At 29.7% G+C, this 26,614-nt stretch overlaps 1 protein-coding gene across 1 annotated transcript in view; it reads left to right on the top strand.

Moving 5' to 3' along the window:
• The first annotated feature begins 14,749 nt into the window (after nucleotides 1-14,749).
• LOC113374647 (relaxin receptor 2-like) overlaps nucleotides 14,750-26,614 on the top strand; it is a 100,084-nt gene continuing 88,219 nt past the window's right edge. Inside the window, exon 1 of the mRNA XM_026614623.1 lies at nucleotides 14,750-14,855. Within this exon, the coding sequence (XP_026470408.1) occupies nucleotides 14,750-14,855 (106 nt within the window). The remainder of the gene's footprint in view (nucleotides 14,856-26,614) is intronic.

Genomic DNA, 26,614 nt, shown 5'->3' with positions numbered 1-26,614 from the left:
ATATATTAAAATAACTGTTGTGTCGGGCAATATCACCAAGTAAATGAATTAAGGAAATAAGTAAATCAGCTTTATTAATCCATACATTTCAGTCTTCATCGAGACCGTCATTCAGTGGAAAACTAGCAAGTTTTTTTTATAATTAATTTGGAAAAGAAAATTGATACAAACATCTTAAACTTAAAGATAGGTACTTAAGGGCGAAAACAATTTAACACTACATTACACTAATTAACACAATTGTAACACCAAGCTATTAGTAGTTCAAACATTTAAAACTACTTATAAATTTGAGTTAAAAAACTAAATTTGTGTACATAGTTGTTGAAGTCTAAGCTCTGAATGATTTTTTTTTACAGAGATTTTTTGAAAAATATGTAAACTGGTAAAAACATATGGTTTCGGAAAGTAATAAAAAGGAGACACCCTTCATTCAGTTATAATGTTTGAAAATTGGTCGAGGAATATCTTGTAATTATTTCAAAACGAATAGCTATCAAGCCTCTTGTTAATTGCTAAATTGTTTAACGATATTAGACAAACTTCACTAAATCTATATATTGGTTTCAAAATGTAATATAATCAGGTTTAAGAAATCGATGTTATGCTGAAGGCATTTATGTGTTCTGTGAGCATTGTTTTATACTGATACTTATTTTTTAAATTATTTCTGTACTGAAAGATTCTTTTGTGTAGATTTTGGCCGACATGAATATATGAAGATATCTTCATTTTTGCACTTATTAGAGATTCCTTGGTGATACGTAGTGATATTTAGAATACCTAGTAATTTAAATAGATAGTACCTAGAAAAAATCGTGAAATTTTCTGACAAATCTAGTTTTTTTTTTTAAATTGAGGTAAAAAATAAATACATGTGATATCATTAGACCCTACCCTTCCCCACGTATTATTTCGTGATTTTTTGTCAAACCCCCTTTTCTCCTAAGGCTCACGTGATTAATGGACGCCCCTAACCTTACAAAAGGTTAAAATTAAATTTTTAATTTTTGAAGTTAAATTTCTGTACTATTCTCTGAATCTTCACCTATGAAGTCAAATTTACCCAATATATCTATAGCCTACTGGAATACAATAAATAAATGTACCGTGGCGAATGAATTTAACGCGATTTGTCGTTCCGTCCGTTCGTTCGTTCGTCTCTTAAGAAAACAATTGCATTTGAGGAACGAAAAATACTTGAGGGGAGTCGCACGACAAATCGAATCAGTCGGCGAGAAATCCAATATCGGCGGACGGGCGGACAGGCAGACAGGCGGAGGTGCACTCCCTTTGTCGTTCGACGACTAAACGCAATCAAATTAAACGAGAAACTAGACAATAATTATAAACTACTAGTAGCGTATGGTGCACTATAAGTCAATTTGCTGCAAGTAGGAGAGATTGGGTACGGTTGTGCCACTTTTTTGGTCAGACATGATTTTGTTAATTTATCAGTTACCTGAGGAAAAAGCAAATTGAATGGTGATTTGAACATTTGTCTAGGTGGCAATACTGTCATGAATACGATGTAAGACATAAAATGAAATCATGCAAAAAAGAGACAGTGGCACAACCGTCCACATCTAACAATAAGGGAATAGTGACAGGCATAAAAATAGATTTAAAACAAAAGGTATAAACAACAAAATAGTTTATTACGACTTATTATCGCTAATAACAATAAAATATAAACAAAGCTAGCTTATGAATAAAATATAACAAATCATAATTATTTAAACAAAGTTAATGAATTTTTTTATTTCTTACATTGATTTTCCGTTGCCTTCTTCGTTAGTATTTTGTCTTAGTTAAGTTAAATTTTTTTTCAAGTTAGACTAGGACCAATATGAAATCCATATTTAAAGCCAATAGGGGTTTAATATTAGTATATAATATTAACCCATATTTTAAACTTTAATTAAATTGGCCCTACATTGGTAAATAATATTTACCTTATCTTACATTTATAATATTTAGCCCACATCCGAAAATTTTAAAGTTTCATTATTCATATTCCATAACTCATATATTTCATAAATTTCATATTTCATATACTCATTAATAGTAAAAATCAATTTGTGGTGAATAAATATATTCATCTAATAAATATATACAATTTTTTGTGTAATTATATATATAAAACTGGTGGTGCATGGCATTGTCCTTAAGACAAATTGCTGGAACTTTCCGTTTCGTAATGGAATATTCAAAGGATATTGAACGTTTTCAAATATATTATAAATTTTCATTATCCGTATTTTATAGACAAATGAGAAGAGCTTATAAATTGGACGATAAAGTTTGTATAAGTTTATATGGAAAGTGAATAAACAAAACTTATTCAAGTGGAGTTGGAATGAAGTACATTGTCTCAAATTTCTAAAAATTATATGTACTGAAGTGCGAAGTTTAAATTATTCATCTCAAGAGCTATGGAATTGTTAAAATTAAAATAAAGTCTGAATTATTTTAGATATTCAAAACAATTATTTTCTTGATAATTATTTTATTTTGCTTTTTCCAAATTAGTCGTTTCGTCGATACAAGCAATCATTCAAATCGGATACTTTGTTCCATCAAAAACATTTCATCATTTTTTACTCATTTGGCTTAGTATCTCCGAAACTCCTGGAGCCGTTTTTGCCAAAAACTAATCACCACTTCTCATCATTACAACTTGAATGCTTAAAGAATCATTCAAATCAGATGCTCCGTACTCTCAAAAACTCGATTTCTACTTTCTATACTCTTTGCTTCGTACCTGGGCTAGTTAAAAGACTGGGCATGCCTTTGCCAAAAACTAATCTTATATCACATGAATTGCATTTTGAATGATTCAAATCGGTTGGCCGGTGCTTCTGAAAACGTCGACAAAAAATAGTATCCATACATACATACTACATACGCCCGCCCATGCTCACACACGCATTCATTTTTCTTAAGGTATGCCAAGACGATGTTCAGAAACCTCTAAAACGTGATGATATGCAAACATTTTCATTTTGAATTTTTTTTGAAAATGTTTGAATTTAAAAAAAAAACTAGAAATTAATAACAAGAAGTTAATGAAGAGGAATTTAAAATCAAATTGTATGTCAAAACGCTTGGTTGAAGATTTTTATGAATTGGCAGATTTTTATTGAATGTAATTGTTTTTATTATTATATATATATATATATATATATATACAAAAAGCCCTATGGATTTACATCACCCAAAAATAACATCTAAAATTACCCCTTATCAATTTTTCATGCCTTTGCCACGAATAGAATCGCATCAAATAAATCTCGACATTTTCCATAAATTATTGAACATATTGAGTTACTGACTTGTTTTCGTTTTCTTACTATGTTGTATACAGCTTGCAAAATTCATTTGTTTTGGAAGGATAGTAGATTTTTAGATTAAAATAGTTGTACAAAAGTTTGACGGGTTCTTAAAAATACAGGCGTATATAAAATGAAAGAGTTGGAGCCAAAATCTTGATCAGAGAGAAGGTCACCGAATATTATGGAAAAATATCAGTTACAGTTTATATCAGCCATCGTACTTTTTTATTTGTTATTAGGTTTGGAACTTGAAAAGTTAATTGCTGATACCAAATGCAATGAAATCGCTACAGAAAGATAATTTATTTGATCAAGTTTTAATAAAACATAACTCAATCCAAATTGTTGAAGATATTGTTTCTAAAAATTTAAAAATCAGGTTTGCGTAAGAATTTAAAAGATCTTAATTTTTTTTAAATATAGAACATTGATACAAATAATCAAAATACGATTATTTTCAACTATAAATAATTAACAAAACAAAAAAATAAATTAGGAAATAGATTAGGAGGCAAATCTAATATGCTAAAATAATTCTACAATTTTGATTAAAATACTGAAACTTTTGTAAATGACTTCATTAAGTAATTAAATGAAATGTTAATAAGTATGAAATACAACAAATTCAACAGATACATTTGATCAAAGCCACTTTTAAATCTTGTGCACATATTAATTAAAGTGTGGGGCTTAAATATGAACCTTGAGGAACTCCTGATTTAGTAAAGTAAATAAACAATAGCTACTGATATTTAACTATACTTGATTATATGCATTTTATAAAATATGAAATTTGAATAATTTTTTTGAAAAAATTGTGATATACTAATACTGTACTGTATATACTAATACTGTTTATATTTTTTTCTTAATTATAATGTGCGCAGATTTTATTAAAAAAAAGCTTAAATAAGAACTCCAAAAAAATCTAATAATTTATTATTAATATATATGCAGTATAGTTGAATAATTTGGAGACGTTTGTCTATCTAAATTTATCAAAATGAAATAGAGGCTCAAATGCAAACCTTGAGGAACGCCGAAATTGGAGACAAACGTATCGTGAATGGAAATATTTGGCAATTTTTAGATTAAATATATATATATATATATAATCTAAACGATTCAACAGTCCTGTTTGCCTCGTATTACACATTTCTTCCAACTTTTTTTTTCATATAAAAACTAACCCAATCTTGTACTTTGTTCCAGGTGCTGAGAACGGTGTTACATATTCTACGTCATAAAATGGTTAAAAAATGTATTTGCAGCCACGATGAACTTTCTGAATCGACTTCATAAATTCATTGATTTCATTATGAAATCGGCACGTGCAGTGCGAGCAGTCACAGCCATGAAATCTAGAATCAGGCCGTTTTTCACCAGCATTATCGTGGCTTTCCTGGTGCTTTGTGTTAAAGGTTAGAGGAAAATTTTAATTATTTAGAGTTAAGGTTATTCAAAAGAAATCGTTTTTTAACAATTTGGTTACGGTATATCTGCTCAAAAAATTAAAAAAATAATGTATATTTTGTTTGACAATAAATATATTCATACCAAAAAAAATCCAGGCAAGAAAGAAAAGTTTTGGTTCAATATATTTGGTCACACAAAAATATTCTACTTAACTTGACTCATCTATACTTTATAATAAAATTACAGCCATAAACTAAAGATGAGCATTTGTGGTGCAATGGGAAGAGCATTGGACTTGCAAACCCAAGGTTTGCAGTTCTAATTCCTCATTACGTAAAACTGGATAACAAGCAACTATCTATTTTCAGTTCAAAATATGGAACTAAATATATTACCAAGTGCAAAATATCTTTCCAATCATTTCTGCAATATATCGTACATCATACTTTACAAGTATATAATGTAAAAATTTCATTTCAAAGAGAGAAAATAACCTAATTATCTCAGAGTACATTTACCATTGATACCTCCTCAATCTTACAGATCGAATTTATATAAAATATCAATAATTCTAGTTCCTGCAAAAATGTTTAAATATGCAGAAACATGAGCTCCAGCAAATTGGTTCCATGAATTTAGCCCTTGGCATGTGAGCCATTAAATGCTCATGTAATATTTATTTTCAATAATGATATATGGCCTCGTTTATTAAGTGCAGTGTAGGAAAAATATGTCCACTGAGGGTTTTGTAGCATTATAAATTCAGCGGTCGATAATACAAATTGACTTTCAAACTATATTTCAAACTAGCTGTAAGTGGAATTCTGTCTTAAGGCAATTAAGGCATCGTGCCTTAAGGCAAATTGCTGGAACTTCCCGTACCAAAAATTATAATTTTTTTAAAAACGATTAACATTTTTGAAAAAAAAAATTACTTTGAAAAAATAAGATTTTTGGGAAACTGTAAATTGGACAAAAAATAACTTTTTTTTGAAAAAAAAATTTAAAAAAAAAACAAAATTTTTTAATTTTTTTTTTTGAAAAAAAATTTTTTATTTATTTTGACATATTGTGGAAGATCTGAACTTTTTTTCAAAGCAATCGTACTGCTTTAACTGCATAGGCACAAAATATAAAGCGCGTAAGCGCCGTGTCGCTGTCTAACGCATAAGCATTGGTACGGAACCCATAGGAATGTTGACAGAATGTATACTTATTGTTAAAATCTCTATAAAATATCTGATAATTTGATGTGCATATGTCTAATGATCATTTTTGACCGCCAAATGGCTCATTTTTTTACTTTTTCCTCCATATCTCCGAAACCGCTAGACCTACCTTCATGAAAATTTCATCGATTCTTCATCTTGTCAATACAAGTGAAATGTTTTTTGAATTATTCAAATCGGACGATCCGTTCTCTTAAAAACTGAGTTACCGTTTTCGGCACTTTTTGCCCCGTATCTTCGGAACGGCTAGACCTGCCTTCGCCAAAAACTAATCAGCACGTCTCCTTATCAATACGAATCGAATGTTTTTTGAATTATTCAAATCGGTTGATCCGTGTTCCCGAAATCGTCGACGAAAATTTGTATCCGCACATACATACACACACGTACATACATACACACACACATACACACACATACACACACACATACACACACACACACACACACACACACATACATCCATTTTTTCTAAGGTATGCCAAAATGTTCAGAAACCTTTGAAACGTTAAAATATATAAAAATTTTCATTTTCGATTTTTTTGCGATTACTATAACTTACCCTACGGGAAGTTAAAAATTGCTTGCACTATTAACAGCACATTGCGATTACTAACACTTATCCCGTAGGATAAGTGATAGTAATCGCAAAAAATCTGAAATGAAAATTTTTATATATCTCAAAAAATCGATGTATGTATCCGGGTGTGTATGTGTGTTTGCGTGTGCGGAAGTTTTCGTCGACGATTTTGGAACATGAATCAACCGATTTGAATGATTCAGAAAATATTTGATTTTTATGGATAAGCAAACGTGTTCATTAGTTTTTAGCAAAGGCAGGTCTAGCCGTTTAAAAGATACGGGACAAAAAGTGCCAAAAATAGTATTTTTGTTTTTGAGAGAACAAAAAATCCGATTTGAATGATTAAAAAAACATTTTAATTGTATTAACGAAATGAACAACCAGATAAATTTTTGGGACGGCAGATCCAGTGTTTCCGGAGATCCAATAAAAAAAGTAAAAAAATGCCATTTGGCGGTCAAAAATGATCATTAGACATATGCACATCAAATTATAAAATATTTCATAGGGATTTTAATAATAAGTATGAATTTTGTTTACATTTCTATGACGGCGACGCGGCGCTTATGCGCTCTATATTTCAACTTCAAAACAGTTTTGAGAAAAATTCAAAAAATTTTAGATGACGTAAATATCATGATATATGTATAGAATAACAAAAGAATGTATGTGTGTGAGTAGATCATATATTGTGAGAGACAAATAGTGACATATAGAGATGAATATTGTAGAGAGTGCAATTAGAGACAATAAACGAGTGATTAGAGACAAAGAAAGTTAACCTTTTTTTTAATATTAGTTTTTTATACGGGAAGTTCCAGCAATTGGCTCGAATATGACGCCATGCACCACTAGTTGATTTTTGTAATTATATTGTTAAGTATAATAACTAACATGTGCCTATTAAAAAATTTTTTGTATTTTATACAGAATTGAAAAACTAGGTGTAAGTTTCATTTTGCATTAAAAAAGTTATATAAAGTTTCTCATATCATTATATAAAAATTCTCTGAAAAACATTTACAGACTGGAAGCACGATGAAAAATTATTCGTTTACTAGAATGTATACTACTAAATAGGAATTTGTAGAAGGAGGGTTAAATGTGTAAGGGCTGTATGTGTATTTAATTACTAATTATAAAAGATCCAAAAAATTTAAAAAAAATTAAGGGTGGCGAACCCTTAGGATTTAAGCGTATAAAATATATATATATATATATATATATATATATATATGTCGAATTCTCTGTTATACTGAAAGTGTGTACAAAATTTCATAAAAATCGGTCAAGCCGTTTCGGAGGAGTATTGCGACAAACATAATGACAATCAATAAGACATTTAACAACTTTTCAAATTACAAGAAACATTTTTGAATATGAATTGGTTCAATATTTCATCATTGTTCATTAATTTTATTGATGTAATTTGTTTTCACGAAATTTGTATGTAAAATATGTATGGAAAGTTTATTGGAGCTATTCACTAATTATTAATTTGAATTTATTAAACAGACAAAAAATAGTTACTAATTAATTTACCAAGAAAACATTATGGAACGTTACGGAATATTCTCCATGACCAAAATCTAAAAATGTTGACTACAACTTTGTTTCATTCCAGATTTCAATAAACGCTAATTTTAATTTAACTCTTGTATAATCGGATAATGAATTAATTAATATGCAAAATAAAAAATACATGCCAAAAATGAACACAGATTACCTAAAACATTCTTGATTAACCTGGCAGAAAAATCCGAATTAAAAAGAAATATTTTTATACAAAAGATTTGCATAGAAGTGGAGATCAAATTGTTTCAGGTTAATTAAAACTGGTAAGATTATAAAGAAGAAGTAAAAGATTAAAATAAATCAGAAATAAGACTAGGTGGATGGATAAATATAAAAACAAATAATTTTGTGATAATGATAATAAAAATAATTTTGAATTTAACAAAAAGATGTGATTCTTACCTCAGACATTTCAGCTGCAAACATTTCTTCGCAAAGTAGCACCTGGACGCAATTTCACTTTGATTTACGCGAAATTATGGAAAAATTATTTAAGAAACACTTTGTTTTAAATTAATTAATTCATTTACGCGATTTTTACTGAACACTACACACACTTATAATTTAAAATGCTGATTATTTATTTATTTTAACACTGCTGGAAAAAATGCATGGATTAAGGAAATGGATGGTATGATCACAATTTTGTCCATACTAACTAGAAATAAAATAGTTCCCTGGCTAATTTATGACCGAATTTGACGTTGGACCTAAATAATGGACAAAATTCACGATTCACGTTTGATAAAAATTTGCCAAGTCCGATTGCCGCTTAATTGATTCCACAAAAATTTTCATGATTCTGTAATTAATAGTTTGAATTGAGTGACAACAATTTCGAAAGTGCAATATTGGTGTTGTTTAGTTAATTTTTGTGAAATCAATTCGAGAGTGTGATCATACCAACAAGAGCATGCTTAGAAATGAAAATTTCACTGACCTTTGGATAAAATCACCGATTCTTCTGGAACATCTCGATTACCAATTTGTTGTCTGGCAAAAGAAAAATTTGTTACATTTGATATCAAATATTAAAATGTTCAGGAAGTGATAAATTTTTTCTCTGATTTAATGTTATTATTGCAAGTCGAATGGGCCCATTCTGCCGCATAACAGATCAAGGTTATTTTAGAGTACTAAAGTTTTAAAAATCTTTAAGTTACCTCTCGATTTCCAGAAGAGAGCTTATCAGCATGAGCAGCCAAACCAGGAACATTGCAGCTAAATCACTATTCACTGCACATCACTAAATATACACTAAAAGGGCCATAAAGCACCAAAAACACTAAATATTCACTAAACAAACACCAAAGATCACTAAAAATAGCGCACTAAAAATAAAAAAAAATCGGACAAAAAACGGAAAAAATGTCAATATACTCGTTTCAGCAACCAGATTTTGCTGATATTCTAGTTTTGTTTATACCATAAGATAAAGGTTTAACTTTCAAATTATGCGAAAAAATAGACTTCACAGTTCACTTTTTTCATATAGCACCATGTCTCAAGTACAACATAGCATAATTAGTTATTTGATAGATAAATTGATAGATAGATGATTGATTGATAGATAAATTCCAGACAATTTTCGTTGCAGTGGAAGTGCATCAACTGTCCAGATAATTTTTTGGATCACACAAAATGAAACTATGATCTATTCCTTAACTTTTTGTATTATGTGGGTTCACATTGTGCCTTGATAATTAGCTCTATCAGTTTTCTGCAAAGAACAAATTTAATTAAAGTTAGTGCTTAACAAATCAAGCAACAATATAATTAATATACATCATGAAACATTTGTAAATTTTTACATTATTTACAATTGTAAATTGTAATGATAGATAAATGTTTCTTAAATTTCAACAAAATTCTCAGCTGAGATTATTTCATCCAAACTTATTCATAGCCTTTTCAGCCCAAACAAAGATCAAGAATTTCAAGTGAGCTTTCAAAGATCACATGATTCAAGGAGAGTAAATTGCCAAAGATATAAATGATCCTGAATGAAAGTACAGTGAAAGTAATAATATGCACATTTTTAACTGTATCAATAAGCTAGTATTGAGCAATTTTAGTTATCTTCTTTATTGATTTATCATGTAATTCATCGAAGATTTGATCAAATATTAATTACTTCAAAAAATGTATATACTCGTATATATGCAAAAAATATGCTAAATAATATTCAGTTTCAAAAAATTTTCCATGGCGATATTCCCACAAACATAATTGGCAAATACTTAGGACATCATCATCTCCACACTACAAAGAAAGTATTGAACAGACCACTACAGAAAATGATAAAAATTAACCTGAACAATGCTAACGCATAAAAAGTAAAAGAATAAAATAAAATTTGTACCATAATTGAAACAAACCAGAATCAGGAACATTAATTTAGACAAAAGCAAAATCTTTGTCTAAAATACGAGCAGGTTATACCAACTGCCTAATGAAATAAAAATTGAATATGGGGATAAAGTAAAAATTCATGTTGGAAATGAACAATAGCACTCACTCGTAAGTAAGTGAATCAGAGGTCTCGGGTTCAATCCCGCTTCGAGCAATCTGTTGTCAAGCAGTAGTGATAACTTTTTTTTACTTGGGACTCTTGATAGCAATATGTTTCTGAGTGAAAATAAATCAGAAATTGTAGCATCAATACATCTGCATTTGATTATGATATTAATTCATCACAAAGAGATGGGAAAACTGCTTGGGTTGCCATCTGTAGAACTGACTACCTGACAAATATTAAATCAAATTAGCCAAATAGCTAATAGGGCTTAAAGTTTAGATTACAAAAAAAACAGAATAGAAATAATTTTCAAACACTGGTTTAAAAAAAAAATAAAAAAACTGAAGAATTTTTTTAAACATGGAATAACTTTATGTAATATATACTACCATGCTTTTGATGTCTATTTATATTTATCAAAATATATACCTGAGTTTAAATTTAATATCATAAAACATGTAATACAATATAATCAATTCAGATAATTGCAGCAATTATCATGAAATTACAAATATATTTTTAGCAAATTAGTTATCTACCTATAACCGACGTCAGCTTAAAATTATCAACTGACAAAATCGTTGTCATTTTCTAAATCGAATCAAGTACACAATCACATGTTTGACATTGAAACCTAATTCCTGTGCCCTATCGACCTAGAATCTAAGTAAGTCAACTATTTGATTAGACAGAAAACCTCAACCTCAGCCTCAACCCTCTAAGAGTCTAAGCCGACCGACTGAATATAAACCTGAAATAAGTTAATCGCCTTGTACATACAAACATAGGTAGTAGTAGGTGGTAGTAGGTGGTAGTAGGTGGTAGTAGGTTACTACATTATTGCTCGGCTGGCGTGACAGGCGCCGATATTCGTCTTCGTGCAAAAGTGACTTACACACAAATATACATAACACACGATATGGTTTGTGCATCACGTTGTACCAGGGGTTTCCAACATGAGGGTCGTAAAACATTGTAAGAGTACGCTGAGGGAACTTTACCACAATTTGTAAGTCATATTTTTGCTTTTTGTGGGAAGGGGGAGGAGGTAGCCTTCCCGGTAAGTGCCTTAGGGGCTTTATTTCCGTATTATGAACAACGAGATATCAAGTGGTAGTGATATACGTTTTTACTTGAAAATTGAAGATCAAACTAGTGCCGTAAAGCAAATTGTTGGTATTTTCAGTAACAAAAATTGATTTTTTAAAGAAGTTTTGAATTTTTTTGAAAATTCTCACGAAATAAAATTTTTGAGGATTTTGTATTTTTTTTAATGATTTGACTTTTTCGAGAAATTTGAATTTTTTTTGTATATAAGAATAAGATTTTTTTTAAAATCTTGAACTTTTATCAAAGTAATCGCGAGGCGTTGCTGTTTTAGAGACAAAATTTCAAAGCGCGTAAGCGTCACGTTGCAGTATTAGTAATAAACATTGGTACAAAACTCATGAAAATGTAAACAACCTTTGTTATTATTAAAATATCTATAAAATATCTGATAGTTTGATGTGCGTATGCCTGATCATAATTTTCACTTACAAATGGCTTTTTTAACATTTCTATTAGATTTCCAAAACTTCTATACCAGCCTCTCATATAATCAATTTTTGACTTTACCAATACAAGTGAAATGTTTTTTGAATTATTCAATTTGGACGCTCCGTTTTCGCAAAAACTGAATTGACATTTTTGGCACTTTTTGCCCCGTATCATCAAAACGACTGAACCTGCTTTTGCCAAAAACTAATAAGCACGTCTCCTCATCAATACGAATGGAATGCTTTTTGAATTATTCAAATCGGTTGATCCGTGCTCTCGAAATCGTCGACAAAAATTTGAATTCAAACATGCACAGATACATTCATTTTTTATATGCCTAAATGTTCAGAAACCTTTAAAACGTAAAGACACAAACATTTTCATTTCCAATTTTTATGCGATTACTATAACTTACTTTTATGTAAAACTGATATTTGTAAATAATCAAAATATAATTCGAGATTTAGCAATTTTTAAAATTGTACCTTAAGAATTTTGAAACTTTTGCAGAGCCTATTCTAAATTTTAATAATTTTTTACAACCAACCCACTTTTTATAAGTCCATTGCATTTTAGGATGCTCGTTAAATCCATGAGCTTTGGTGCTTCAAAAAGTATCATTAAAATCGTTAAAAATTTTTTTTTTTAATAAGTAATTACAAATAGCCAGATCAAATTTTACACTGTTCTCTGTTAATTCTAAAAAATCGACTAAACTTAAAAAATATCAACCTGATATCAAGCAGTAGTGATGTACATTTTTACTTCCGAATGTAGACGTTTGTTTCTAAGTGAAAACCACCCTTTCCGACATTGCTGCACAAAATTAAATTATATCATTATTGAACATTGAGTTGATTTCTAATATTAAACAGATAAATAGATAAGGCAATTATGGATTCTTAAAAGTAAAAACACGTAGTTAAAAATACGTAAAGAAACTTTTAAGACTCTGGATCAAAACTGTTCAAGCTAACTCTGTTCAAAAACGAGGATTTATTTTTAGTTCTACTTTCTTTATGGCATTCAATTTAGGAATTTTTAACTTTTACTTATAATTTACAGAAATCACAAACTATTTAATTTAAATTCAAATTGAAGGCGTGATTCATACAACACCGGTACCAATACAAAAACTTTCTAGTTCCTGCATGGTATAGATGGACACTGCTATTAGGCGAAGATTAATTCGACAACCTTTTTACTAGATTATAGACCCCAGTCAATACCAGACAAAGTTTTTGAAGGTCTTACAATAAAACTTTTTAGTTCCTCCGACACTTTTGTTAAATAGATATTAAGACCAAGATCGAACCGACTACCTTTTTCCTACAAGATGGACTACAATCAACTAATAAATAATAGTTATATAACACGCATAAAACGTAACTTTTTTATGCAATCACTTAATTAGTAAAATTAGTGCTTACAATTAGCAGAGGAAATTTTTTGGTCGGTCGGTAACAAGGTTGGAAGCGCCTGCATTACATTATACGTCTGTCAAATAATCTATACATTTAATTCGAGTCAGCACTTAGAGAGAATTACAGGATTAAATCGAGATCATGATACATTGTTCGTTTTATGAGCATTAACATATTGACGAGGATTCATTCGAAAATGAGGTAATGATTCTCAGATATTCCTACACACGGTGAACATACCAGTTTTATCCTTATATATAATAATAATTACAAACTAATATAGTAATACAAATATAATAATAGTATTTCGTAATTAACAAAAACTTCTAAATATAAAATAAATCAATGTTATGGCAAGGCTATTGTTATGTAGCAGTTTTCATATAAAGTGACACACATGTGTGTAATATGGTTACACATGTGTTCCATGATATAGTTTTGATTTGAATAAACTAGAAGTGTATGTAATTGAGTTAATAATGTACCAAAAACGTTAATAGTATAAATTTGGTTAATGATGTAAAAATTCCAATTTTCTAAAATGAAATCTATAACTCGTATCTTCTGAGCTATTTTGAAAATTTCATTTCCCACAAACTTTGGCACTGTTGCTTAAGACTTCTCAAAATTTTACAAGTACAAATTTTGTAAAATGTGTCAAAATCCCAGGGGTTAATTCAGCTGTAAAATGGTCCAATGTTATGGCAAGGCTATGTTATCTGGCAGTTTTCATATAAAGTGGTACTAAAAGCTGTCAAAGTCCTAGGTGGTTGCTGTGCAGTCAGACATTTTAGATATAAAACCTAACATAGAATAACTTACAAATGTCAAAAAACAATTTCATCATAACTTTACCTTTGAGATATGACTTGATAACATATGAGTGAAGTTCCATTTTATGTGTAGAACTCCTGATCGCAGCAAATTCATTGCATTGTGACAGTATTGAGTACAATTTTGTATGAGAACTGGAACGTAACCTGGCCTTGCTATAACATTGGTCTAGGTTACAGCAGAATCGGATCATAAATCATCATTAAATGCTTTAATTGGAAGCTTCAGTAGAAGAATGCAGCCAATTAACTGTGTTTTATAAAGTGTCAAAAAAATGGGTTTTTGCGAGTTTTAAAATGCAATTTTTGGTAAAAACTGGTGGTAATAATGGTGTTGAAGATTCTATGGAGAGAAGAACCCACAAGATTGTAAGGTCTAATGATGCTCCAGTTGTAGACAATGGTAAATGATCAATTTTAGAAGTCCAGAAAGACCAAGATTAAATTGCAATACGTTACCAATATTTTTAGGAAAGTTCTGAATAGCAATGAAGAAACCTCAAAGAAAATTTCTAAAAATCTTTATTTTTGAGAACACAGAAAATTATCTGAACTTTTCTGAAACTTATCTTGAACAATCTGCTACTGAATAAACTTAACATTTATTCGCATCTCTTGCAACTCGTCGTTCTATTGACAGTATTTTACTTTTGTATAAACTTTGTAACAATGTTATAGATTGTTCTTTAGTTCTCAACCAACTATTTTAAACATTCCTAAATTCTCTTCACGAATTCAAATGTTTCTCAAGTATCCTTTGCTCTTTAACATTTACCTATAATAGAATAAGGTAGAGCTCAATAAACCCTTTATCTCAGGTATGCTTTTTCAGGGTAAGGTGTGCAATATCAAAATAGTAAAAAAGGATAACAGAAACTTTACGGATGTATATAAATCTGCCTGACGTATGGTTTTTATTGTTGCAACTTTTACAAGTGGTACCACAATGTTATTGCCTTCCAACGTTACAGTCGCCTTATATGGTTGCAGAAGAAAATATAATTTATTGTCAATATTTCTAATTTTTTATTTTTATTTTGTCTGTTTCTTATGATCAAACTATTTTCTTAAAAATAATAGATACCAAAATGTTAATTGGGGTTCATTTTACACGTATCAAATGATACATTTCAGTTCACATTTCCAAATTTTTACGATAATTTGAAGCAAGATATACGAAGAATTTGGAAAAACCATTATTACATATATAACAAACCACTTTTATTGTTTTGAAATCAAAACTAAAGATTCTTATAAGTCTATTGGTCTAATTTGACAATACTACATCGGTTTTGAATTTTACTATTACAATTTTGTAATACGACAAATATTTTATTGGTGAGGGATATTTTTACTTGGAAACATCCATATTTCTAAATGAAAACCAATATCACTACTGCTTGACATCAGGCTCCTCGTGCGAGATCGAACCCGGGACTTCTGATTCAGGTCTAGTTGCTCAAGCTTCACCCACGAGTTAACAACTCAAAATAAGAGAAAAAGCTTGACGCACGCCAATTTTATATAGAATTCCGGCGGCATCCGAGTGGAAAGGGTTAAGAGTCTTATTATCTCTTTGTCGTTCTTTTGAGGTGGGAAGTAAAAATAAAGTAATTTATTGTAATAAAGAAATTAAAACTCGGTTAACCGATGCCTAGATATCACTAAAGGACTGTATTGAGTAGAAGCAACATGCAAATATAAATTAAGACTACATTTTATCAACTCAGATGATGATCCAGCTAGTAAAGGTTATCTTGGATTAATTGGAGCAGCAAAAATCGCCTTGGATATTCGTTTGAAATAATTAATTAAACTATTTTAAGCTTTCCTTATCTCACCTCAAGAGGTAACACCAGACTTCATAAAAATCTCGACTTAACATATACATTGAAATAGACCGACGGCTAGTGGAAAATTAGTGTAAATTACAACTCGTTGATTGTAAATTGATACCCATGGTATTTAAAACTTAGCTTAAGAAATTTTCAATATATTTGTTAAACTATGTCAAATACGTCAAACTATGTCAAATTTACATAGAGTGAATTAGTTATCAAAGTATATATTTAGTAATAATCAATATGTAATCCAATAAATCAATAATTTATCCAGAAGACTTTTAATAAAATTTGAAAAAAAATACAAAAAAATTGTTGCAACTTGTAAACATTTGTGTAAGAAAACATCTAAAGAAGTTAGCTTAATTTCTTAAGTTTTGAAAATTTTAGTTGGAATCATACTTGACTGCCTTTTCCATTTTTTGATATGAATACATTTTGAATTTAACTATCTTTCCATATTATAACAGTACATATGTAATTTTGAATTTTTGTTACTTGGTTGGAGCAGAAATTCTAAAAAAGAAATTATTATTTTCTTTAATGTAAACCGTTAGCAATTTTTATGTTTATTAGTAAGTGGATGACCAAGTCTCCGTCTATATATCCTTCGGGTGAAATTGAATTGCTCGCTAATCTGAATATTCTATTTATAAGACAAGCAAACAATATAAAAACACGTCAATTCTCTGCTAAATTTATTTGAAGATACTCGACCATTGAATATAATCGACATCACGAATTCGGTAACTGCTTTGGTATTTTTGGAACAATTCGGGATCAAAATTAGATGCAACATGGTCAATTGATATTTTAAAACCAACTTTAAAACAAATAACATTAATCAAGACTATGTAATTCTTTAGCTGTTGTGATGATACTTTTGAACTACATGGATTTTTAGAAAGAAACTTAATCATTGTTCTGTCTATTTCTATTAGAGGATAACCCAATGGTTTTCCTATTTATTGATATATATCACAAGGCAAACCAATAGTGATGCTTTAAGTTATCGCAGCAATTTTGAAAGGGCTATTTACACTTACGATTTGAAACATATTTACATCTATATTTTCAAGTAAAAATGGATATCACCACCACTGCTTCATATGAAAAAACGTATTTTTGAACCCGAAAATTGTGTACTTACAAATCTGTACCCTTTCTATTGTACCATACACACCCCATAAATTAAATTTTGGAAATACTATAATCTATAAATTTCATATAAACAAGTAGAAGTATCTCACTGGAGATCTACCATGCCATATTAATGGGGATCAAAATTATGTCTCAAAGACTTATAGAATATAATTGGTCTGATTGTCATTAGATATATTAAAAGAAACATGATATAAGTGCAGTCGTTTGAGAAAAAAGCAACTTCAATAAATAAATCGCACTATTGATATTTGTCTTTGTTTACTTCGTGTATCATCATCAACAAGGCCGACAGGACTGAGTTCCAGTATTAAAACTATGAATTATAGCAACAAAACAAACACAGTATATTGTGTTATGCAATCTGATTATTCATAAAAGTAGCTTAATATTATCTTGGATATACAGTCAGCCTCAATACAACGCGAGGGGTTTTTATACCGTGCAATACCAAAACCGCGCTATGAGAAAATCAGATTTATCGTACAAACTAGTCTAATTCGCAGTGCGTTTCATGTAAACCGGCTATAGCGTTGTTTACAAAAGACAATCAATTATAAATTGTTTTCATAGAAATGAAAAATTAATATAAGGATATGCTAAAAATGTAAGTTTGTTTTGAAGATTGTATATAATGATATAATAAGAAAAATTAAATACAAGCTAATTGAAAAAATGTTTCATCATGTAACTATTTTTTTGTTTTGGTAAACTAACATTCTGTAAAAGAGCTCAGACACTACTACAATCGATATTGTAAAATATAAAATAGTTGACAATAAAACTCATATTAAAACTGTTTGCAATATCTAGTTGCTTGAGTCATTCCTAAATTGCGCGGAAGAAAATTATGGACAGTTATAGGAGCGCTATAGTAGTACCGTATAGCGCGCTATAGGAGTACCGTATAGCGCGCCATAGGATTTGGCTATTTTAGTTCTGCGTAGTAAAAAAGCAGCGTTTACAGAATACCGGTTTGTAGGAGGGTTGCATTTGTTTCGTATGTTACTTAAATTATTGCAGTTACAATATTTTGTATAATTTATAATCCATTTATTTCATGAAAACATATAATTGTGCACTTTCCGTAGAGTAAGTTATAAGTAATTGCAAAAAATCTAAAACGAAAATTTTTCAAAAAAGTCAATTTTTTTTTCAAAAAAATCAATTTTTTTCAAAAAATTCAAAATTTTTAATAATTTTTACTCGAAGTTTTCAAAAAAAATTGAAAGGTTTATTAAAAATTTTAATTTTTGGTAAGGGAAGTTCTTGCAATTTGACATTTTGCCGTAAGTATTTTACACATGAGTGTTGGAAGGTGACCCAATAGTTGTGATTATATATTTTATACTGGATAAAATTCTAAATAATAAACCTAACAAAAAATTTCATAATTCGTTGACAAAGAAATATAACCTAATACTAGAAAGCAACCCAATGATTATTTGTCTTTTCTACTACTAAAACCGATGTCGTACGTAGATATGATAAAACCTGACATATTTATAATAAAACATTATAAATATTTTATGATAATACCGTATTATAGGAGGGTAGTTGCAATTTCAGCCCCGCGTAGTACGAAAACTGCATTTTCAGTATACCGCGTTATAAGAGGGTTGACTGTACACTCAATCGTAGAAGAAACTAAAACCAGACAATAGCTGTAGAAACGAAAATCATTGTTTTTGATTCATGACCTACGTCCTATAAGCGCACACATCATTCTACATAAAACCTTTCAGTTCTGTTAATAAATTTCAAATCCATCATTCAATAGACATAAATTATTGAAATAAATTTTGAATTCTTCAAAGTATATACTTATTTTGTTGATACAAACAGTCACCGACATACCCACACATAAACGATGCAATACTACGAACATATTCACACAATTACAAAAGCCGCCTCAAGGATTATTCAAACCCACCTTCCTAACAACCAACTACGCCACAGGACAAAATTTAAGCAGAAATTCATATTACATTGGCATCTGTCAATTTTCAAAGTCTCTGATAATGGTCAGACGTTTTTGAAGTCATTTTTTAACCTATAGTTTTACTTGTTGTCTATTTCAGGACAGGTGTAAAAAATACAATATAATAAAAAGAATGGATCATTTAGTAGATATTAACCCTAGAACGGTATCTGCACGCCTCCGAGGCGTACATGCAGACTCTAGTACTTTTGCTATGCAAATTTTGAAACAAAAAAAATACTATTAGTTACTAAACCAGAGTTCCATATTTTCTGAAATAATCTTTGATGTTATAACAAAGTATACAACGACAAAAGATGGATAAAAATTACATATTAAGCACAATACCATTCTAGGGTTAAAAATAGTAGAATCTATATAATCACAAAATTTAAATTTAATATATCAAAATTGAAATGGCTTACTACTGAGTAACCTTTTAGATCTAATGTTTAATATTACATATATCATCAAAATTACTGAATGTCTTCCTTTTTGTAAAGGCAGATTGTAATTCAATGAAGAGAATAAAATAAAAATAGAAGAAATCTCACGGAAAACATTTATAACAATTATTGATTATAATAATACTTCACTTACCATTTTATTTGCAAATGGTGAAATGTTTTTTGTCACACACGACCATCGACTCTGACAAAATGGCACTCGACAAATTCCGACGGCGATCGACAAAACCGAAGACGACTCGACCACCTCGAGTTCTACCCGATAACTGATTTTACAACATTTTTAATATTCTATTGTCCTTATCTAGGAGTTGCCATATTTGGCAAAATTGTGCAAGGTCATTGAAGGACAATTTATGGGAGAGATGCGAATGATTGCAGTCAAAAAGTAGGCGCGGCAAATTTGAATGTTATGCGCAACAATATTTGGTTTAGATGTCATTAAGAATCTTACAAGATTAATATATTAATCTTACCTCTGTATGTTCAAAATGGCTGGACCTGCCTTTGCCAAAAACTAATCACCACTTCTCCCCATCATAACAAATTGAATGTTTTGTGAATCATTCTAATCGAATGTTCCGTTCTCACAAATACTCGACTTCTATTTTCTGCACTCTTTGCTCCATATCTCCGTGACGGCTGAACCTGCCTTTGCCAAAATCTAATCAGCACCTATTAATCTCACTATCAATAGGAATCGAATGTTTTTTGCTGAACCATTTAAATCGGTTGATCCGTGCGCCCAAAAACGTGGACGAAAAAATGCGGACATACAAAACACACACACACATCTATTTTTTCTGAGGTATGCCAAAATGTTCAGAAATATTCCAAACGTGAAGATATGCAAAAAGTTTCAATTTCAATTTTTGGACGATTACAACAACTTACCCTACGGAAAGTTAATAACTCCACTATTTGGTATAAGTGGAATTTTACCTTAAGGCCAGTTGCATGAACTTACCAATTAGTCCAGTCATTTAAGCCTAAATTAGGTAAGAATCTCGGAATTCGAGATACCCAGCTGTAAGTCTGTAAATACTTGTATATTGACACCGTGAAGTTGACTCAAAACCTACGTATGGAATTGACCTCCCATATGTAGGTTTTGAGACAACTTTTAGGGTGTCAATATACAAGTATTTACAGACTTGCTGGTTCGAATTCCGAGGTGAACTTACTATAATGACTAGACTAAATACATGACAATAAGCAATGAATAGACTTAATAAATAATAATTGAGATTTAGCTAATTAGATTATTTTTTACTTTCACTAGAAACTAAATGCGATTTTCCAATTGATGTCCAGAAAATTTGCAGAACTTTTTCCAAACTTTCCAAGATTTATCTGGCAAAAACAAACTATTTCGAAAAAATAAAAATCCTTTTAAAACTTATTAGAAATTAAAACCAAAAACTAATCACCACAATTCCCAAATATTATCCTTCAAAAATTGTTTGACAAAATCATTGATGAAAAACTTTGTACTTATTTTCTAATGCTAAAGAAATGGCTTGACTGATCGTTGTGAAAATCTCATCAAGGCTAGTGAGTACGACACTAATCATCGATAGACCAAGCCATATTTTTTAAGAACACTCATAATTAGTTTCCATATGAAGAGTAAAAAAGTGTTACAAAGAACATACTAAAATTTTAAAATCCTACGGAAAGTCGTTTAAATTCAAAAATTCTTCCAAATTTAAAAAGAATGAAATTTTGGCGTTAAAATTCCTTTCATAGACGTTTTCTCAAAAACCGTTTATATATTAATATATAGATTTCCTATTGAATAAGTCGGCTACTTACACATATCTGGTAATTCATGCAACTTGCCATGAAGCAAAATAGCCACTTACACCTATTTAATTAAATTTTGATGGAAAACTTTGCTACTTGCTTGGATGCGTTTAAAGCCTCTTTTAGGATTTTGTCTGCACGTGCTGAATAATCTGAATATTATGGTAAAATATGAGAATTAAAGTTTGTTTTATAAGACTTTCTTTGATGTTGTCTTTCCAAGATTGCTGCTTTTGGCATACCTTAGAAAAAACACGTGTGGTTTAAAAAATAAATTCATTTATAAGTTCTTACGCTACGTTAAATTGCATGTGTGTTTTAAATAAGAGAATAATAATGAAGTTCTCGAAATTTAGACTAGTAACAGTATAATTTTTTTTAATTTACGAATAAAGTTTGGTATTTATCTATAATATCTTAATAAACTTCCAAATTCCTTTCAGCATTAGTTAGGTAAATTTACGACTCTTATGTAAATTGTTTATAAAATCTGCAAAATGATACGATAAATTTCAAAAATCGTATTTAAATTGTACAAAGTAGACTAAACTATTTTGTATTTTGAAAACATTGAGACATAGCATTTTTTTAATTTAAAACATTTTTAAAGCATTTTACAAGAAATTCAGAGTCAAATTCCTATCCTGTCTAAATAATTTAAATCTAACTACATTTCTATCAGTAAAGAGAATACACTTGTCTTCTTTATTCCAAGACTAATGAAGTGTGAAGCTCGAAACGGGTGTCTGTTTGTACTAGTTCTATCTATTTTTGCTCGAAGTAGGATGAGAATCCTTCTGGAAAAAAGTTAGAAGGTGTAAGGTCGATTCTATCGTCCTGGCCAGTACATCCTATTACTGGTTAAACGACAAGTGGACATGCGAGGAAAGATTTGTTCGATTGTAAAGTTGGATTTGAAAGCAAACACTGATGGATATATAAAAATAGTAAGACCTCAATAAAAAATAGTAAGAGAATTTTTCGAAATTTATTTGAAGTCCATACGTTACTGCTAGCATCTTAGCCTTCATTTAGTGGCAATCTATATAACTATAAACATTAAAACTAAATAAATTATTTATAAGAAATAAAGAAAAACAGTAAGAATGATAAAAAATCACTTACAATTTTGTATCCTAATATAACAGATGAAAACATTATTACTCGACGGTATGAGTATGTGCACAGTGGTGCAATATATATTCTTGAATTGTCAAATTTTTTTTAAAGCTCTTTAACACATCTTCCATTTTTACAAGAAATAAAAAACGATGGTATTTTGTCATTTTTTTTAGATATTTCGACACGCTATTAAGGAACCACGTGTTTGTTTCGTTCAGGGCCATATTGTCGAAACGTTTGTTTAAGACCCCGTCGTTATGCAATTGCGAAAACAACCCCTAAACGAATCTTCTTTTAATTAAGTTCTTTTCAAAACGTAAAATTTTTTGGTTAAAAAATCTACGTTATGGTTTAAATTATTTATATGTTCGGTTAACATAGTTTTGAATTGTTTGGTATTTTTTGAGTTGAGGAAGGCGTTTACTCAGGTTTTGGCTAGTTTCTTCGATATAAAAAGCTTCAAAATTTGAGCAATTTATCTGATATGCTAACAAGTTTCTGAGACGGTCAGAATTAAACTCAGATTTAATTTGTATAAAAATCAAGAAGGGTTGTATTGCACATTGTTGACACAGCACAGCTTTTTTCACAAAAAATATAAGTGTTTTATATACGGCAAACAAATAACACCAGCATATGACTCTAGGTCCAAACGGTTTTTATGGTCAGTGAGGTCGTTTTGTTTGATGAAAAAGTAAATTTGAACATGAAGGTTAAGACGCTAGCCGAAACGTATGGATTTTAAATAAATTTATAAAACCTCTTATAAAATTTATCATTGATACAACGCCCGATTTTTAAAGTAAAATAAAATATAATATATCAACATCAAATTAAACACTATTCAAAAAAAAAGGAATATATATATATTCCTTGATTCCGTAATTATATGCATATATATATATATATATATATATATATATATATATATATATATATATATCACATTATCCAAAAAATGGTCAAATGTTCACTAAAGCTTCAAACAACGTCAGATATTTTTTTTGTCTAAATTTTTTCAGTACAGTTATTAAGGTCAATACATCCCCTTTCGCCTTGACATTAATTTCTGGGACACCCTGTATATGCCCAAACGCAGTTTTGGCTGAAAATCTCAACTGGTTCATAAGAGGCATTTTCTTTCATTAACGAACTTTTCGAGAATCTGATTGACATCAACACCTTAATTAAATTAATACCAATTAAGACCGGAACAATATCTTGTTAAAAGTTTTTAGACATTATTGCGTCATTAATAATTTTAATCGAAATTTTGCCTTTAATTTTGTAATTATTTATATAATTTATCAGGATTATACATATGAATAAATAATAATAAATATAGTAAATGATAATAATAATAATAATAGTAATAAATTTTCGAGTACGATATTTACTTTTTTATTGGGTCTTTTTTTAAACCGCTGGATCTCCTTTCTCAACAATTTAATTAAGTTAATTTAGTTAATTTGTTGTTCATTTCGTCAATAGAAATAAAGTGTTTTTGGATTATTGAAACGGCTGGACCTGCCTTTGCCAAAAACTAAACTACGTCTCCTTATCAATAGAAATCGAATGTTTTTTGAACCATTAAAATCGGTTGTTCCGTGTTCTCGAAATCGTTGGCCAAAGTTGTATCCACACACACACACACACACATACGCACACAATTTTATCTGAGGTATGCCAAAATGGTCGGAAATCTGAAACGTAAAGATATACAAAAAAATTCAATTTTGAATTTTTTGCGATTATTATAACTTACCTTAGGGGAAGTTAAAAATTACACAATAAAAAATATGATGATGATTATATAGCATATATTGTTATTAATAACAAGAAAAATCATGAAGAAAAACTATAGTACTATACAAGGGATATAAAATCTCGTAATAAAACCAACGTGTTATACTAAGAATTACGGTTCTGTTCGCACTATAATATCAAACTTATATTAAATTTCAAGTAAAACTTCTAAACAGCAATTATTTATCCTCAATCCAAAATTCCTCCTTTATCCTTCTCAAATAACACAGCAGAAACGTATGCGTTAGTTTTCAATGAGAATTTTACAAAGTTCCGGGAACAGTAGAGCTTTTGTTATAATCAGAATTAATTCAGAGGGACGATCTACAATAAGATTTTATCTCGTTAGCTCTAATAGATTGTATATAAATATATATAATAAGATTTTGCATAGAGATACACCGTATCTGGAGATCTAGAAGCCGCGGGCTGTCAACGAAACTTCGAAAGTTTTAATAGAGTTGAATAATTAGAAAGAAACAAGGCATTTTGTTGTAGAGGGAAATTGGGGAGAAAATAGATTAATTAGAACGCTATTGCTTTCTCAAATATTTCTATATATAATTCAGGATACTTGATATTAGTCGTGAGTTAATAACTTCTAAATCCTCTTTTTATTTAAAAAAAAATTATTCATCAACCACTTATGAAGAAACAGGTAAATTATAGTAATCGCAAAAAGAAATGAAAATAAAATTTTTTGCATATCTTTACGTTACAACGGTTTCTGAACATTTTGGTTTACCTTAGAAAAAATAGATATGTGTGTGTATATTTATGTGTGTAGTATGTATATATATATATATATATATATATGTGTGTAGTATGTATATATGTATGTATGGATATAAAATTTCGTGGACGTTTTTGGGAGAACCGCTCAACATTCGATTTCCATTGACGAGGAGACACGCTGATTTTTTTTTGGAAAAGGCAGATCCTGCTGTTTCGGAGTCACGACATAATAAATTACAAATATGGAAATTCACTTTTTGCAAAAATGGAGATTTCCAATTGATTGATTTAAAAGACATTTTATTCGCATTGATGACGAGACGTGCTGATTAGTTTTTATTAAGATTTTATTTTTATTAAGGCAGGTCCAGCCGTTTCGGACATACAAAGCAAAGAGTAAAAAAAAGCCAGTTTTTGAGAAATCGATTAGAATGATTCATTCAACATTTTACTTGTGTTGACGGAGTTTGCAAAGGCACGTCTAGCGATTTAGGAGTTGCGAAAAAAAAATGTTACAAAATTAATATTTGATGGTTTGACATGATTCTTACAAATATTAACTTCCCGTAGGGTAAGTTATTGTAATGGGCCGAAAATCGAAATTGAAAATTTTTACATTTCTCGACGTTTTAAAGGTTTCTGAACATTTTGGCATACCTCAGAAGAAAAGGATGTGTGTGTGTGTGTGAGTGTGTATGTATGTATGGATACAATTTTTCGTCCACGTTTTCGGGCGCACGGATCAACCGATTTGAATGGTTCAAAAAACATTCGATTCTTATTGATAGGGAGATGTGCTGATTAGTTTTTGGCAAAGGCAGGTCCAGCCGATTAGGAGATATGGAGCAAAGAGTGCAGAAAATAGTAATCGAGTTTTTGAGAGATCGGAGCATCCGATTTAAATGATCCCAAAAACATTCAATTTGTAATGACGGGGAGAAGAAGTGATTAGTTTTTAGCAAAGGCAGGTCCAGCGGTTTCGGAGATAAAGAGCTAAATGTGCAATTGATTTTGGAGAAAAAAATTTTGCTTCAATTTTTTTTTTTAATTTGTTTTATGTATATCGGAAATAGTTTACATTTTTATTTTAATTCTGTTCAAACATACTTTAAACAAATAATTTCAACTTTCCAATTTAGATTATATATTTCTTATAAATATTCGACAATGTTACAATATTTATAATAATCTATTTTAAAACATTTAATATTCCTCGATCATTTCGTTACGGTACGGGAAGTTC

This window comes from Ctenocephalides felis, unplaced genomic scaffold (genome assembly GCF_003426905.1).
Source record: "Ctenocephalides felis isolate EL2017-DRISC unplaced genomic scaffold, ASM342690v1 CF-g0.4_SCAFFOLD_01886, whole genome shotgun sequence".
Taxonomy (NCBI): Eukaryota; Metazoa; Arthropoda; class Insecta; order Siphonaptera; family Pulicidae; genus Ctenocephalides; species Ctenocephalides felis.
This window is presented reverse-complemented; position numbering and strand designations above follow the sequence as displayed.